Raw genomic sequence first — 12,657 nt, forward strand, 5'->3', positions numbered from 1 at the left:
TTACATTAATAATTATGTTAAGATGCTTAATTAAGTCAATTAAATAAAAATATGTAGAGTTAATTGCAAATAACGTTTAGTACCTAATATATTTAATTACCTAGATCATATTATTTTTGCTATTATAAAATCAAATGTGTAAAATTAATTGTTCATATAAAAAATATATTTTCATTATTCCCAAAAGTTATTATTTCAAAATTTACGTCTGTCGAGAATGTTTTTGTTATAAACACGAGAAAGAGTTTAAAAAACAAATTGTTTGAAACAAAACGTTTGCTCAAATTACATGATGTGGGCTGTAGGTGTGTGTTTTTGTTTTATTTTGTTATTAAACAAACTCAAAACTTTGTCGGAACAATAATACGAACGTTTGTGAACGTGGAAGGTACTGAGTTTGAAGGACATCAACCCTTTTGGTACCAGACAGTTACGTTTTGTGTTTCAGAGGCTAAAACTGTGTCAAAGTACCTTTTGCCGTTTACTGAGTTTGAGATATAAACTAACATTCAGGGCAATTTCACGATGTGATGCTGAAAAAAATTACAAGGAATTGAAGAAAAATTGCGTGGTGGGCTCAAAGCCTAACCCCCCCTCCCCCCCCCCCCCAATTAGGAAGAAGAACCTTACCCAGAATTGACTTAGTAATAAAATAATTAAGTATTGCTTAAAATCCAGCTACATTAAGTTTAAAATGATGTATTCGATATTGAAACATTTGAGTTCGGTTTCTCCGAACTTCAAGCCCATGATACGATTGTTCAACATTATTTGAAGTTATTCTCTGTCACAAAATAAGTTGATTCTGAGTTTACTTAACAGTATTGTAAAAGTATATTTCTAAAGATCCTCAAAATTTCATCGGAGAAATCAACACCAAACATTAATTATTGTCACCAAAACAACTTCTAATTTCGCATGACGCGCGATACGCAATGATGACAAGAAAATAAGGAAACGTTTGAAAGTCGCATTCAAAGTATTCAAGAACTCATCAAAAGGCTCCAAATACTAAGTTTGAACGTTTTCCTTTGCCTTCTTTTGTTATAAAAATATACCATTTTAGCAGTATGGTTATTTCTAGGGTTCCATGCCTAAAGGGTAAAAATGTGAACCTACTAAAAGATTTCTCTGTCTGTCCACTAGGCAGTATCTCAAGAACTGTGACAGTTGAAATTCTCACAAACAATGTTATATTTTGCTTAATTTTGTTCGAAATCGATAACGACATCAAGTTAACAATCAAGTAGACGCTAAAAATATTTACAGAAAAAGTATTTATAAATGGACGTAGTTGAGCAAAAGGGACTCAATCCACACTTTGACCACAATGGAGTTAAGTATAAAATCATTCTCCTGAGGGTCAAATCTATGATATAGTGAAATTCCTATTTTTAAAATGTACATGAAAACTACTTTTCCTACTACCCCGACTCAACCCACATTATCAAGAGTGTCAAAATTTACCCGCGAGAGTAAAGCGATCGTAGCTTTATTAGAAATAAATGAAAGAGTTTGTTAAGTAGGTAAAAGCACAGCTGTATTGTTCCAAACACACTGAGTATACAGTACAGAGTAGGCACAAGAAGAGGTAAGAAGACAGAAAGTATATGCACAAGATAGAAACACGAAATTGCGGAAAATAGGAAAACTTAATAATTTAAACGTGAGTATATGTATTAACGGGCGGCGGACAGCGCGCGCGCAGCCTCTCGGCGTGGTAAGCGGTTCGAGACTGCCGAGCCGGTGAAAACCGAACGTACACGAAGCGCGTTCGGGCATCTTCGTGTCATCGCGGCGCGCGCGACGAAGTCGAGTAACGGTTTCTACTAAGCCGCCACATCAGCCCCCCCGGAGACCGTTAAGGTCGAAAGAAATCGGGAAATCTCACACAACGTCCAGACCTAGATCGACGCACTATGTCAGGGGTAGTAGGAACGCTTGGGTTTATTTCCTCTGGCGAATCGTCAAGTAGGTACGCTGGCTTTAGCCTATTAATCGTAACTGTAACCGTCTTTCCCTGAACGTCTATCTCGAAGGTTTTTGCGTCTCGCTTCAACACCTTGTATGGACCAGTATAGGGAGGGTCGAGTGGACGTCTCACTGCATCTTTCCTCAAAAACACATAATCCGAGGTTGTAAGTGTCTTAGGTACGTAAAACGTCTTCTGTCCATGTCGACTGGCAGGTACTGGAGAAAGCTTTGCCATGTGTAGTCTCAACCGAGATGCGAAATCTGTGACATCGACCATACGCGAGGGTGATGGTTTAATAAACTCGCCTGGTAGCCGTAAAGGTTCACCATATACGAGTTCTGCAGTGGACGAGCCTATGTCTTCTTTCCAGGCCGCTCGTATACCTAACAAAACTAATGGTAGAACTTCACACCAGTCTTCCGTAGCATGGCACATGATCGCCGATTTTAGCTGCCGATGAAATCTTTCCACCATACCATTTGCGGCTGGGTGATATGCTGTCGTCTTCGAGTGGTCAAAACCGATTATTCGGGAAAGTTCCTTAAACAAATTTGCCTCAAATTGTCGACCTCGATCCGTTGTTATTGTTTCCGGACATCCAAAGCGTGATACCCAACCAGTAACAAAAGCATTAGCTACTGTGTCAGCCTTGATGTCTTGGAGCGGCACAACTTCCGGCCAACGCGTAAATCTGTCAACTGCTGTTAGACAGTATCTGTATTCCTTCGACATTGTCAAAGGTCCTACCAGGTCTATGTGTACATGGCTAAATCTGTTCCTTGTAGGAACAAACGCATGCACTGGTGATTGCGTATGTCGGGCAATCTTAGACCGCTGGCATGAGAGACAGCTGCGAGTCCAAATCTTGCAATCTTTTTTTATGCTTGGCCACACATATTTTTGCGTCATCATCCTAACTGTGGCCTTAATTCCTGGGTGACTCAAGCCATGCATACTGTTGAATGCTTGCCTGCGGAAAGGCGGTGTCAGGTAAAGTCTAGGCGAGGAACCAGAAATGTCACAGTATAACATTTTCCTGGAACCGGAAACCTCAACCTTTTGCAAATTTAGTGACGATTTGCCTTGTAGGAGTTGGCGGAGCTCTTCATCATCCTCCTGCGAACTTGCTAGATTATCTAAGTCTATAGCGCTCGAGAGGGCGATCGTATTCTCCGCGCTGGCGTCAACGGTCCCGGAGCAACTCTAGAGCTGGCCCGAGGCATTGCTGGTATCATCGCCGTTTCGGCAAGGCGTCAACGAAGTGTCGGGAGCCCTGCACATTCCAGCAGGGAAACGGACAAAGCAGTCAGTGAAGGCGGCGACGCGCGACTGCAATAGTGTTGTTGGTGGCCGTGTTTTCATTACAGACCGTAAGACTAAAGTGCAGTATTTAATAGATACCGGTTCCGATCTATGTGTTTATCCGTATAAGTTAGTTCGTAAGAGAAATTTTGTTAAAACCGATTATAAATTGTATGCAGCTAACGGTTCTATAATTAATACATATGGTTGGATAAATTTATCGCTAGATTTTGGCCTCAGGCGTGCATTTAACTGGCGGTTCGTCATTGCCGATGTCACTAAGCCTATAATAGGAATCGACTTCCTATCGCATTTTAATTTGTTAGTAGACGCTAGGCACCATCGCTTGGTCGACAACATAACGTCGCTAACTGCTTATTAGGCTAACCTGCGTATTAGGCTGGGCAGCGATCTCATGGATTTTATCCATTATCTGCGCCACTGCATCCAACGGCAGGTCCACCTGAGCTGCCATAATCGCTTGCATGTGAGCAGGCAAACGACTTGTCCACAGCGACCGTATGAAGTCGTCTGGCACCTCTGATCCAGCCAAACTGCGTAGGTGTCGCAGAAACTGTGAGGGTTTACGGTCGCCCAGCTCTTCCAGGGTCAGTAACTGCCTCACTCTCTGCTCTTTTGATTCCGAAAGACGGCTAATTAGTTCTGACTTTAATTTCTCGTACTTATTTTCTCCAGGTGGTTTATTTATAATGTCTTTCACCTCACTAACGTATTTATAGTCTAAGTTAGCGATGACGTGGTAAAATTTTGTAACATCAGTCGTTATATTCGACAACGCGAACTGACTTTCCAATTGGGCGAACCACAAGACCGGCTCATTTGCCCAAAATGGCGGCATTTTTACGCCGACCCGACACACCTCACTTGAAACGTCTGCCACGCTGGAGTTATCCATACTCGCAATATACTTGCACTTCGCGTGTTCGCGGGGTCACCACTAAAGCGATCGTAGCTTTATTAGAAATAAATGAAAGAGTTTGTTAAGTAGGTAAAAGCACAGCTGTATTGTTCCAAACACACTGAGTATACAGTACAGAGTAGGCACAAGAAGAGGTAAGAAGACAGAAAGTATATGCACAAGATAGAAACACGAAATTGCGGAAAATAGGAAAACTTAATAATTTAAACGTGAGTATATGTATTAACGGGCGGCGGACAGCGCGCGCGCAGCCTCTCGGCGTGGTAAGCGGTTCGAGACTGCCGAGCCGGTGAAAACCGAACGTACACGAAGCGCGTTCGGGCATCTTCGTGTCATCGCGGCGCGCGCGACGAAGTCGAGTAACGGTTTCTACTAAGCCGCCACAAGAGTCTAAAAAAAATATCCAGAGAAAAGTCAAAGTGTGGATTGAGTCCTTTCTGCTTAACTGCGTCCAAATAAACTTAAATTTTATAGATGGTACTGATCTCTTTGTGCGTGACTCCCACCCGCACTTGGCCGGTCTTTTTAATTTGATGATCATTTGATCCATTGTAGGGCGCTACAATTATTTTGTGACAGATACAACACTCCTTAGAGCCTCTTTGGTTGATGTCTTCCTTTGGCAAACGGCCAGTCTATTAAAAAAAGCGGTTTTGTGAATAGAAATAGGATCGTTGAAAATAAATTGAAACGAAATATGGCTAAACCGGATAGATTTTTTTGCTGTATTTGCTTTGCGTGAGAAAAGGTTTGGTCTCATAATAAGATGAATCAGTCTTTGTAATTGAACGTGACAATCATTGAAATAATTTGAACCAACCAAATTAAAAAAAAATAGCATTTGTGCTTTAATATGTGTTATCATAAGTGTGAGTAGCCAAATACAACACAGTCAAAGTCGTTAGTCCTTATCGTAAGTTTTTATTATTTCGTGAATTCAAACTTACGATTGTCCAAAAAATATTATACATGTTAATGTAGAAATAATGTTTCATATTGTTGCTAAGTAATGTCAGTCAAATTGATATTAGCAACTTTATTTTAAAGGCGGTCTACAAATAGAGACACTGATGTGATATTAGAGATTTCATAATTTAGGCAAATTGGTGACTTTTGTTATTAAAGTTAGCTTTACCATGTAAAAACAGACGTGTAGGTATTTAAAAAAGAACTCACCCGTAAGAAACGACAGTCTCCTCATAGCTGGAAAGGGGTGGTTTCCCGAAGTATCCAGCAGGTCCAGTTGGTAGACCTCTCCTCGGATCCTATACAGCTTGCGGTGGAAATCCTCGATGGTCGGCGTGTAGCTGTCCTCAAACTTCGTACCCAGGAACCTTGATACTAGTGACGTTTTACCCACCCGAGCTGACCTGGTGGACAAACGAGAGAAAAGTTATTATTAAGGATTAGCTTTGATAGAGTTCAAGGGAAACATGGTTTTGGTTTTCGTAAAAATCTTTATCTGTTAAAAATATATCTTTTGCCACGAAGACGATACCGTTATGTACCTAGTGTGTCTAAAGCTGTCTGTCTCTCTAAATCCAAAAAAAAATCGTGTTATTTTCGTGAGATCCTTGCCGTTTCTTCTGACGAGCAACAGCTTTTCCGAAACGGTGGTAGATTAAATTATTATGATGATTTCAAATATTTGAAAAGAGTTTGGACAAATGTAACGTTCGCGGGATTGGTGTTTTTTTATTAAAATCTTTTACTATAATATTTAATAACGAATTTATGAAAAATATTTTACGAAAGGAAATCGTGTGTGGCTATAGTACCTACAATATTAAAAAAAAAAATCCATTTAAACCGAAAACATTTAATCAGAGTAACTCAAAAGCGACAAAGCCCTTAATAAAGAAAAAAAAAAAAAAAAAAAAAAAGAGTAACTCAAAACACTTTTAATGTTAATCCTATTAAGAATCACCTGATCTCACTAACGTTACTACTTTTCCCCTCATCAGTGTAGTTCCGCATATTCTAGCGATCAAAGCTGCCCACTGACAGCCGGAACGGCTTAGCAAGCTCTCAGGATCACGGAAGCAAAGAGAATCCCTAATCAGATATCTACGTAATACCTTAAAAAGACAAATGGCTAGTCTCTGGAGATGTGTTAAATAGTATTAGATTACTTGTTGATTTCTTTTGTGAGCTGTATGTACCTAAGTATCTGCTTGAGGTATTAAACAAGGATTGCGTAATGATAAGTCAGTAATACTAATTCATAATGTAAGACAGAGTAATCTACCCGGATTTGTTTTTGTTCTTATAAAAAAAAGACAATTCTGTTTTTTGTTTTAAAAAAAAAACAATCAAAGAAAATTTCAATCAAATCAATGTTTGTGTAATTTGTGCCTTTTGAAACTCTATAGAAAAAACAGTACCGCGATTTTCTATCACTATCGACTACCGACAGATAGCTATCGAAAAATGTATGACAATCGGTTCGGCACCTCTATCGGGCGTCGTAGAAACTATTTGGCACCACATTTTAAATGTCAAACTCGCGAGACTTGAAAGTAGTGACTAAACAGCATTCTGTTTAGTCACTACTTTCAAGTCTCGAGAGTTGCTTTACATTTAAAGAAAAAGAAGCGTTGCAAGCCATATGACATAAGTATGGTTGAAAAATATGTGGTAATAAAACTTAACTTCAGTTTGTATAGAGATAGGTAGGTAATAAAAGAGTTTTAAAGATGACTATGTAAATTATCACTCGATTCCCGAGCTGGGCAAAGTATTACTGGCTTTTTCTAACTTAGTCCATCATAAAATTCTATATACTTCTTTATTGAAAGAAATACCCTTCTAGGCTCTGCCTGAGTGCCTGTATTTCAAACTTTAAGCCAATATTTCCCCACATAACACGTATATTTACATAACTAAAGTGATAAAGGTTGATGGTATCGGCTTCCTGAATTGATCCATTAGTACAAAGTTGTTCAACGTCCAACTTGGCCGATCGGTTTAACTTTGATGGTTCAATATCTGCCGGTATTATGTTAAGGGACTGTTATTGAAAGGCCGTTTTGGGGCAGTGTTTGAATACTTCGCTTGATAAGACGATCTTTTATAATTCGTTTCTGATATAATATCAGAATTAATCGGCTCATTCATATTTAACCATTCCTTCAGAAGATAATATGTAGATCGTTATATTTATACTAGAGTTCAGATAACTGATTTACCCCCGGTTTCTGAAGTACATTTAGCGGTAGTTTATCTATTCAATAGCATTTTTTTATATGAGTTTAAACGCTATTGAATAGATAAACTACCACTCCTCAGAAACCAGGGGTAAGTGGTCTCCGTGAAACAAAATATTCTAACTGCAGATCATGGACTGTCACCGTTAATGTCTAAACGAAAAAACCCTTACATTTAACCCGGAGTACGAACCGAGGCCTGTGCGTAACGACCAAACCAATATGATTAAATCTACATCATAGTGGCTATTAAAAATTAGGATTGGACACCTACATTACTGCAAGTACTTATTAGTAACATCTATTTTTATAGCAAGGGAGATCTCTACAAAAATGTAAAGAAACTACTCTTATTATAACACTAGCTGTCCCGCGCAACTACGATTGCGTAACATAAGAGAGAATGGGTCAAAATTTTCCCCGTTTTTGTAACATTTTTACTGGTACTCTGCTCCTCTTGGTCGTAGCGCGATAGTATATATGTATTTTATATACTCATCTATATTTTATGTATAGTCACATGACCACATTGTTATTTATTTGTAAACCTTTTTCTCAACTAAATTTTCCTCCTTTATAATTTAAACACCTACTTCATTTAATCTCTGCATCACCCCAAGGTAGACTGGCAGAAAATGCCTTAGGCATTAAGTCCGCCTTTATACAAATTGTATAAGAAATTTAAATAAATAAATAAATAAATAAATATATAGCCTATAGCCTTCCTCGATAAATGGGCTATCTAACACTGAAATATTTTTTCAAATCGAACCAGTACTCCCCGAGATTAGCGCGTTCAAACAAACAAACAAACAAACTCTTCAGCTTTATAATATTAGTATAGATAAACATCAGTAGGTATAACCTACAAGTTAGCAAGTTTCAAACGTTGCATACAATGCCACTCTAGTTATTTTCAGTGTGACTGTAGTCTATCAAATCAAAGGCTACGTAACAATGTGCGAGTCATATCTGTGCCAGTCTATTATACATCAACAGTCTAGTTCTATAGGCACTTTTCACATTGTGTTGTTTTGTGTTGTTGCTTATCAACTAGTGGTTTGTACGTTTAAATACCCTTTAATGTTTCAGAGTTTATTTCTGTCTTTACTTTGGTCTCTAGTCTCTGCCTACCCCTATGCAAGAAGGCGTGTATGTATGTATTTTGATCGTGAGCATCCCAACCAGAATTTCATAATATTTTGTACGAAAGACAGTCCAAATGTAACTTGACTAAAGACTCCGTAAGCTTTAATCCATTGTAACCTAGTCTCCATGTACTCAAACAAATATCACATATTAAATTGCCCGACCACTCAAACACAATAGTCCCAAATCCTAAACGTTTAAAGAAGAAAAAATCTAGACCATACAAAATCAAATTCCTCCATTAATATTACTTCTACGACAAAAGATAATAAGAAAAATGCGAGATCAAATCGTTTCAAGTTTCAGGATAATCGATTTTGTTACAATAGATATTTGATTTATGTCCCAATCGAGCGTAAAAATTATTCAATTTCGTTTCTATCTCTGGCGTCCACAAAATTGGAGATTACGGTCATTTGATTTGATTTGAAGACTGCTGACTGACTTATAGGTCGGAATATTATTGACATGAAGGTGAACCTTCTTAAATATATCATTCCAATTTTAAATTATGAATACTATTGAAACTTATAGTTTGGTAAGTCGTTTATGATTTAAAAAAGTAAAAAAAAACTTATTGCATCTCAAGTGCTTATAAATAAGACTCCATATTTTTTATAGGATGTAGAATATTAGTTAAGAAACTTGGAAACGAGCGCAATTGATATTCTTTTTACAGATAACGAGAATAAATAAATAAATATTCAATACCGAGGCAGAATTTTCTTTTACACAAATACTTATATAATAAACGATGCATCAACCTCTAAAAATAATGAATGAACCTAAATAAATCTGCACCGCAATTACCTGAATTAAACATATGCATTTCATGAATACGGTTTTTCACTCAGCCAACAAAGTCTTTGTACAAACAAACGTGCATTTCTATATTAATGCCGTGAATAAGGCACCGACGCAGTTTCAAACAACGCTTTCATTTAATTTAAACAAACGAGAGAACAATACGTTTTTTCTACGTAATGAGTAATTAAATAATTACAAAAATAATATTGTGGACGGTATTCTGGGTTAGGTATGGAAAAGGGTCTATAGCCTATTTAAAGAGCCAATTTCTCCAGCTCATGAAAACGTGTCAGATTACTTATCTGTTAAATAAAGTGATAGAAAATGTATGTAAATATCTATTAGATTGCTTTGGTTGATATGGTATAATATTATGGCTTACTTCCGATAGAATCAAATTTGATTTCAATAAAATCAGAATCGAGCCTATGTAAATGAGTCCTTTTAAATTCTAAACTAGCGCATGATCGAACAGAGGTTTTAAACCACTCTGTTTGATCACGCGCTAGTTATATTAAAATAATTTAAATCAAACAATTCAATTAGTTTCACTTTAAACTAGCGTTCAATCATACGCTAATTTAGGATTTATGAATTCGATTTCACATTACCTCAAATCTGATACAATCGAATTCGAATTCAGCTCTTACATGAGACATATCTTTTAACAAACAAAGACATCGAAAATTGGTATTGATATAACTAAATAGAATATAGATCTACCCAAAATTTAAGGCGTATTGTTTTCGCAAACTCTTATTTTAACAAAAACACTTCCCTGCCGTTGCATGAAAATTGCTGTTGAATTGCGAACGGCCGCAGCTAAAATGCAATGTTTCGTAAATGAGGATTCATTTGAAAAACATTGCACTTTTAGCAGCCTTCAAAAAAAATATATTCTTTTGCTGAATACAAATATTTTTTTATTTAGTTTTGTCCTGTCAATTTTTTTTTTAAATAAAGACCGTGTATAATATTTGTATCTATTTCAAATATTATTATTTTATATGCACAAACACAAAGAGAGTTAACAATATCTCTTTCAAATATATTCGTTGAAAAACAAAACATTTTTGTATTCGATATGCATGACTGCTTTTATTTAAAAGAGTATTGTATCGAAATATATTTTTAAAATTTAGAATTCGCAAATAAAATTCGAATAAAACCTGCCCATATTTCACATATTTCAAACATGTTTTGAAAACAGAACAAACTAAACCTCGGAGGATATAAAAATAAAATAACAATGAAAAATATTAGAATCCATTTTTAATTTGGCATTTTTTTTATTATGATACTCTTTTATAGAAGCAGTGATAGCAGAGTAGTATAACTTGACACTTTTCACGCAAGTCGTCGACGGTTGACAAAGTTATATGGGAATGAGAAATTATTATCACTTGTTCTAACGGAGAAGGAAAACATAGTGATAAAACCTTGCATGCCTATAATTTGTTTAATTCACTTTTGAAGGGGGTGTTAAGTCTCCAAGCCGCACTTGGCTAGCGTGGTGGTCAAAGCCTAACCCTTTCCTCGTTCGGAAGGAGAGATTTTTATAACTCATTTCTTACCCAGAAGTAGGATGGAAATGAGTTAAAATATTGTTCTATTTTGTAATTGTCCTCGTATTTTTTTTTATTCATCATCTATACTAATATTATAAAGCTGAAGAGTTTGTTTGTTTGTTTGAACGCACTAATCTCAGGAACAACTGGTCCGACTTGAAAAATTCATTCAGTGTTAGATAGCCCATTTATCGATGAAGGCTATAGGCTATATATCATCACGCCACGACTAATAGGAGCAGAGTACCAGTAAAAAATGTTACAAAAACGGGGAAAATTATGACCCGTTCTCTCTTATATGACGCATGCGAATTTGCGCGGGTCAGCTAGTTTGTCATATAGGACTTTCAAGCAATAGACAATTTTAGGTCATATGATGTTGAATAGTGTATGGACTGTTATACCGTATTTTCTTAAAGACTCCTGCAATTTGTAAGAAGTCTCGTCTTAATATAGCAAGCAAGTATATAATGCATTGTGAGTAGTTTACTGTCAAAGGAAATGGTTGTTTAATTATTCAGAGCAAGGTGGAAGTGGGAGAGACTTGCATTAGACCTAAACAAACACGCCGTCTGAATCTTTATCGGATTACCTGCATACAGTAGCTACCTACAATAAATTTATATAGGAGTGTTGTGACTAACTTTTTGATGATTTTGTACAATGTAAGACGTGAAGTTATTTTTTTATTCATGATTTTATTCATGATTGAATTAAAGTTATAGAAAGAGTTGTGAACTGAAAATCTTTACTCTACTCGCAGCAACTTTGTACGCGTTTCTCGGGGTTAAGTATGACATAGGGTAACTTATAAATTCTTCCGTCGCAAAAAATATTCTGACAATTTTGTGTGAGTATTTTCTATCGTCATATAACCTTACATAACTTTAACGTTTTGACAGATAACCTACGAACAATATATAAAAAATATATATAGTAAGTCAAAATATCACAAATTTCATAGAAAAACTTACGTCTACATTTAATTTTATCTCTAACCCCCGGTTTTGAGGTACATTTAGCGGTAGTTTATCTATTCAATAGCGTTTAAACTTATATAAAAAAAGCAATTGAATAGATAAACTACCGCTAAATGTACTCAAAAACCGGGCATAAGAAAGCTAAGCACTCATATTTATTGTAAGAAATGCTATAAAAATCCTCCCACAACTTGACGAACATAAGTAAGAACACTACAAACAACAGTACTCGAGGCGATGAGTTCTGAGCGGCTGCAAGCTCTCCTTATCAGTACAAAACTAACTTGTATTAAGAACTGAGGAACTACTGCTCGAGAATGTTAGAGAATGCCGCGGAAAACATCGATGACGTCATAAAAGTAAACGTTTGTACGTGTGTTCTGTTTTGCTCTTATGTCATTTTTATGTGTAGTTGTAAATATTATAACTATTATATTTTAAGATGATTTCGCAATAAGTGATGAAGAGTTTTAGTTTGACTTAAGACGACATTATTATGATTCTAAGTAATCATGCAAATAGATGTAGTGTGTTAGCAAAGTGTGATAGACACTAATAGAGAGAGAAGTAGAGAGAAAAGTCTTATTGAGATTTAATAATTACTTGGTTGTTTAGTTTTGTGTTCATTGGTTTCTAACTAGAAGCCCCATGAGCCCCATAGAAGCTACATGCGTCCTGAAAGATTGCTTGAGAATTTCCGAATTTGATTTCGAAGATATATGATTGGTAA

At 36.4% G+C, this 12,657-nt stretch overlaps 1 protein-coding gene across 1 annotated transcript in view; it reads right to left on the bottom strand.

Annotated features, from left to right (window-relative positions):
- LOC142978526 (GTP-binding protein Rhes) overlaps window positions 1–12,657 on the bottom strand; it is a 63,944-nt gene that overhangs the window by 31,401 nt on the left and 19,886 nt on the right. The window contains exon 2 of the mRNA XM_076123005.1: window positions 5,394–5,587. Coding sequence (XP_075979120.1) covers window positions 5,394–5,587 — 194 coding nt within the window. The remainder of the gene's footprint in view (window positions 1–5,393; window positions 5,588–12,657) is intronic.

This window comes from Anticarsia gemmatalis, chromosome 14 (genome assembly GCF_050436995.1).
Source record: "Anticarsia gemmatalis isolate Benzon Research Colony breed Stoneville strain chromosome 14, ilAntGemm2 primary, whole genome shotgun sequence".
Taxonomy (NCBI): Eukaryota; Metazoa; Arthropoda; class Insecta; order Lepidoptera; family Erebidae; genus Anticarsia; species Anticarsia gemmatalis.